Source organism: Alosa pseudoharengus, unplaced genomic scaffold (genome assembly GCF_046254945.1).
Source record: "Alosa pseudoharengus isolate Yale_2024_CS ecotype anadromous, Long Island Sound unplaced genomic scaffold, YU_APseudo_1.1 YU_APseudo_1.1_scf_24, whole genome shotgun sequence".
Classification (NCBI taxonomy): domain Eukaryota; kingdom Metazoa; phylum Chordata; class Actinopteri; order Clupeiformes; family Clupeidae; genus Alosa; species Alosa pseudoharengus.
Window position 1 is genome coordinate 5,379,206 of NW_027468689.1, and position 6,000 is coordinate 5,385,205.

Here is a 6,000-nt window from a genome sequence, read left to right on the forward strand (position 1 = left end):
GCCCCAGGGGGGGCCTGGCGGAGCCCTGGTGTGCCGTACTGATCCTGCTGCAGCACAGGTCCCATCAGTGGCCCTAATCATCGTCTCAGAGCCACAGCCCCTCAGATCTCAGATCAGTTCCCCAGGGGCCGCAGCCACCACACACACTAATGATGCCTCCATACCAATATCGCTGATTTGCCACAAAACGGCCAACACGGCCTCCAATGGATTACCGCCGCTGAGATCCTTAATCACTCGGCCAAGGCTGGACTGGACTCCCCCGCATGGGGAGCGCATTTATTGATTTTCATTCTGCCACGCTAAAATGGTTGACAGCGTGTTCCAGTGGTCGGTAGTAATGAAACATTATACCTCTGGGTCTCCGAGCCAGGACTGGTGTGTGGGAAAACAGCAGGAGATGGTGTTAAAATGGAGTGTTAGTGACTGTGTGAGTTCCTCGTTGGCGAGCCACCCCTTGGGTGGGTGAATGGAGCTGTCATAAATCTGATCAAATGGGTGACATTTCCATTAGAATAAATGGCTGCTTCTCATGCAGCGGGGCAAGATTGATGGTTTAAGTTAAATTGTATTAGCTGTGCAGTTTAAATATTTAACACAGCCTTATCATAACTGTTCTTAACACTTAAAGTAATATACAGTCGAGGGATGTCTGTGTACGCATATGAATATATATCTCTAGGGCCATGCTTGCCTGGTGACGGATATTCCGTTGGCTCTAAAGACCTTGAAGGTGAGTCCTGGACCGACAGACTTGCTGGCCTGTTGAGGGGAGTTGTAAATGTGCTCAGTGAAGCCTCAAGCTTGAGCCAGACGAGTGAAAACTGCCATCCACAGTTGAACTGCAATGTTGTAGCCTGTGAGTGGAGCCAAGATGAGGCTTTGTGATAGAGGAGTGATACTTGAAAGTGTGAGTGACTGACTGAAAGAATCAGTTAGAGTGTGTGTGTGTGTGTGTGTGTGTGTGTGTGTGTGTGTGTGTGTGTGTGTGTGTGTGTGTGTGTGTGTGTGTGTGTGTGTGTTCACCGACTGCCCTTGGAGCTGGTATTCTCTCCTGAAGGTAAATGTTTATGACAGAATCATCATTAAGGCCCAGAGCTTTAATAGGTCCAATTAAAGGAATGGCTTCATTTCCAGGGAGATGAGAGGACGCCTGTTTATGGCCACGTGATGGACTTTGTGAGGAGGACAGGGTGGGGTATGGGGGGGGGGGGGGATTAACCCCCTCCTGTCCAAAGCTCAACACCAAACTTCCCCCAGAGTCTGTTTACTCAGTTAATGAGGGTTTAACAGCCACATAGTCCCTAGAGGTGGTGAGGGAGAACAGCCACAAACAGACTAGCGCAAACAAGACCGCTCTGTCACTTAAACCCATTTCACAACAACGAGGCAGCTGACCCGCCCCTCTTCTCTTAGGAATGTTACCAATGTGTCTGAAATCCACTGACAGGCAGGCAGTATATACTTGCCTCTACATGTAAATAGATAAATTTTCTATCATATAAAGATGAAGTTAAAGTTGACTGGTATATGGTACTGTAGACGCTTTTATCCAAAACCACATGGACTCGCAACGGCACATTTGGGAGTCAAACACGAGTGGACCGATTGTCAGGTGGTGAGGTCATCGCTGCTCCACCACGTCTGTATTTTACTAGTCTTAGTCCGGTTGTGTCTAGGATGGTGAACATGCTTGTATCAGAGGAATGTTTTTTTTTCCCTCTCCTTACAGTGTGTAACTTATCACTGTATATATACCATAAATGTCTTTATTAATGTGTCCGTCTCACACTCTGGGATTTACGTGTGCGTGTTATTATCATATTTCCAGCTCAATCAATAGAAAAATGCATACGAATGCCCTATGGCGTAGGCATTGAGTGAAGCTATTGAAATTTGATGATATTATCTCCTAGAAATCTCCTCTGTTAGGTTCTGTCAATGAAATGAATGGGCTGAACATGACAGTGTTTGAGTATCTCTCAGGCTGCAGTGCTCTGCCTCAGACTAAGCCATAGAGATTGATTGGTAGTTGCACCATATGACTCTATGCGCTCTGTGGCTTGGCATTTGAGCTGGGGATGATATTAATGGACCAATGAGACACTGATGGGCTTGTGTTAATGGAAGAATGATTGGAGCTCCCTTCTGGTGAAGAGTATAGCAGCACCATGTTTGCTATTGCAAGCTAGCAGATGAAGGCTAAATTAAAATGGGGACCCTATACATTAAATGGGGTCCTTATATATTAGAATGGGGTCCTAAAGGTGTATGAAATGCACTATATAAATAAACTTGACTTAAATGGGGTCCTTATACACTAAAATGGGGTCCTTATACATTGCAATATAATGATTTCAGTCTTATCACAGGTTATCGAAATACATTTTGGATAACAGTGCTTCTCTCATGAACAGATGTGATGGAAGCATGATGATTGTTGTCATTGCATTTGTGTTATGATAGGATAAGATGGAGGACTTGTGTTAAGATGGAATAAGATGGAGGACTTGATTGGAATGCTCTAGGGCTGTAACAATATGCATCAGGATATAAAATAATACAGATATATTATAGCCTTGTAATCCTCTGGTCTTCTAATGTTATTTAATAAAAATGTCTAGCCCCCCCCACCCCCCCCCAAGAAGAAAAATCGAGGTTCGTATCGAACCGTGGGTCAAAAATCGTGATACAAACCGAATCGTGAGGTTGGTGTATCGTTACAGCCCTAGCATGCTCCCATCATGTTTGGAATTGTGGAAGATCCGCATGACATTGGAAAACATTCAGAAGGGCTTGAACACCACCATGTTTTTTTTAGACACAACACTGACGTGTCTGATGAAGTTGTCATTGTGCTTGATGAAGTTGTCATTGTGCTTGATGAAGTTGTCGTTGTGCTTGATGAAGTTGTCGTTGTGCTTGATGAAGTTGTCGTTGTGCTTGATGAAGTTGTCGTTGTGCTTGATGAAGTTGTCGTTGTGCTTGATGAAGTTGTCGTTGTGCTTGATGAAGTTGTCGTTGTGCTTGGCTTGCAGTGGCTCAGAAAGTTGTAGCAACACGGAAGAAGCAGCAGCTGTCCATCGGCCCCTGCAAGTCCCTCCCCAACTCCCCCAGCCACTCGTCTGTCTGCTCCCAGCCTGTGTCTGCTGTGCACATCAACCAGGTGAGATCCACACATGAACACACAGTATATATCACAAACACATATACACATATGGGAGATATCATGAACACATATACACATACGGGAGATATGACTAACACACATCAACATACAGGAGATATCACTAACACACATTAACATACAGAATATATCACTAACACATATACACATACGGGAGATATCACTAACACATATACACATACGGGAGATATCACTAACACATGTACACATACGGGAGATATCACTAACACACACCAACATACAGAATATATCACTAACACATATACACATACGGGAGATATCACTAACACACATGAACACACAGTATATATCACAAACACATATACCGATATGGGAGATATCATGAACACATATACACATACAGGAGATATGACTAACACACATCAACATACAGGAGATATCACTAACACACATTAACATACAGAACATATCACTAACACATATACACATACGGGAGATATCACTAACACATATACACATACGGGAGATATCACTAACACATGTACACATACGGGAGATATCACTAACACACACCAACATACAGAATATATCACTAACACATATACACATACGGGATATATCACAAACCCACATCAACATACAGGATATACAGTATCACTAACGCACATCAACATACGGGATATATCACTAACACGCATCAACATACGGGATATATCACTAACACATATACACATACGGGATATATCACTAACACATATACACATACGGGAGATATCACTAACAGATATACACATACGGGATATATCACTAACACATATACACATACGCAGGGGTTAAAGTGGGGGGAACGGGGAGGAACGCAGTTCTGCCACCTCAGATAAATTAATAGTAAAGATATATCACTAACACACTTCTACAGACAGGATATATCACTAACACACTTTAACATACAGGATATATCACTAACACACTTCAACATACAGGATATATCACTAACACACTTCTACAGACAGGATATATCACTAACACACTTCAACATACAGGATATATCACTAACACACTTCTACAGACAGGAGATATCACTAACACACTTCAACAGACAGGAGATATCACTAACACACTTCAACAGACAGGATATATCACTAACACACTTCAACAGACAGGATATATCACTAACACACTTCAACAGACAGGATATATCACTAACACACTTCAACAGACAGGATATATCACTAACACACTTCAACAGACAGGATATATCACTAACACACTTCAACATACAGGATATATCACTAACACATTTCAACAGACAGAACACCCTTCAACTGACAGGATGTATCACTAACACACTTCAACATACAGGATGTATCACTAACACACTTCAACAGACAGGATATATCACTAACACACTTCAACAGACAGGATATATCACTAACACACTTCAACAGACAGGATATATCACTAACACACTTCAACAGACAGGATATATCACTAACACACTTCAACATACAGGATATATCACTAACACACTTCAACAGACAGGATATATCACTAACACACTTCAACAGACAGGATATATCACTAACACACTTCAACATACAGGATATATCACTAACACACTTCAACAGACAGGAGATATCACTAACACACTTCAACAGACAGGAGATATCACTAACACACTTCAACAGACAGGATATATCACTAACACACTTCAACAGACAGGATATATCACTAACACACTTAAACATACAGGATATATCACTAACACACTTCAACAGACAGAACACACTTCAACAGACATGATGTATCACTAACACACTTCAACATACAGGATATATCACTAACACACTTCAACAGACAGGATATATCACTAACACACTTCTACAGACAGGATATACAGTATCACTAACACACTTCAACAGACAGGATATATCACTAACACACTTCAACAGACAGGATATATCACTAACACACTTCAACAGACAGGATATATCACTAACACACTTCAACAGACAGGAGATATCACTAACACACTTCAACAGACAGGATATATCACTAACACACTTCAACAGACAGGATATATCACTAACACACTTCAACAGACAGGATATATCACTAACACACTTCAACATACAGGATATATCACTAACACACTTCAACAGACAGGATATATCACTAACACACTTCAACAGACAGGATATATCACTAACACACTTCAACATACAGGATATATCACTAACACACTTCAACAGACAGAACACCCTTCAACAGACAGGATGTATCACTAACACACTTCAACATACAGGATGTATCACTAACACACTTCAACAGACAGGATATATCACTAACACACTTCAACAGACAGGAGATATCACTAACACACTTCAACAGACAGGATATATCACTAACACACTTCAACAGACAGGATATATCACTAACACACTTCAACAGACAGGATATATCACTAACACACTTCAACATACAGGATATATCACTAACACACTTCAACAGACAGGATATATCACTAACACACTTCAACAGACAGGATATATCACTAACACACTTCAACATACAGGATATATCACTAACACACTTCAACAGACAGGAGATATCACTAACACACTTCAACAGACAGGATATATCACTAACACACTTCAACAGACAGGATATATCACTAACACAATTCAACATACAGGATATATCACTAACACACTTCAACAGACAGAACACACTTCAACAGACATGATGTATCACTAACACACTTCAACATACAGGATATATCACTAACACACTTCAACAGACAGGATATATCACTAACACACTTCTACAGACAGGATATACAGTATCACTAA

At 41.1% G+C, this 6,000-nt stretch overlaps 1 protein-coding gene across 2 annotated transcripts in view; it reads left to right on the forward strand.

Annotated features, from left to right (window-relative positions):
• Positions 1–6,000, forward strand: part of agap1 (ArfGAP with GTPase domain, ankyrin repeat and PH domain 1) — a 174,238-nt gene that overhangs the window by 93,609 nt on the left and 74,629 nt on the right. For both annotated transcript variants that reach the window (XM_076302927.1, XM_076302926.1), the window contains exon 7: positions 3,039–3,166. In XM_076302927.1, the coding sequence (XP_076159042.1) occupies positions 3,039–3,166 (128 nt within the window). The remainder of the gene's footprint in view (positions 1–3,038; positions 3,167–6,000) is intronic.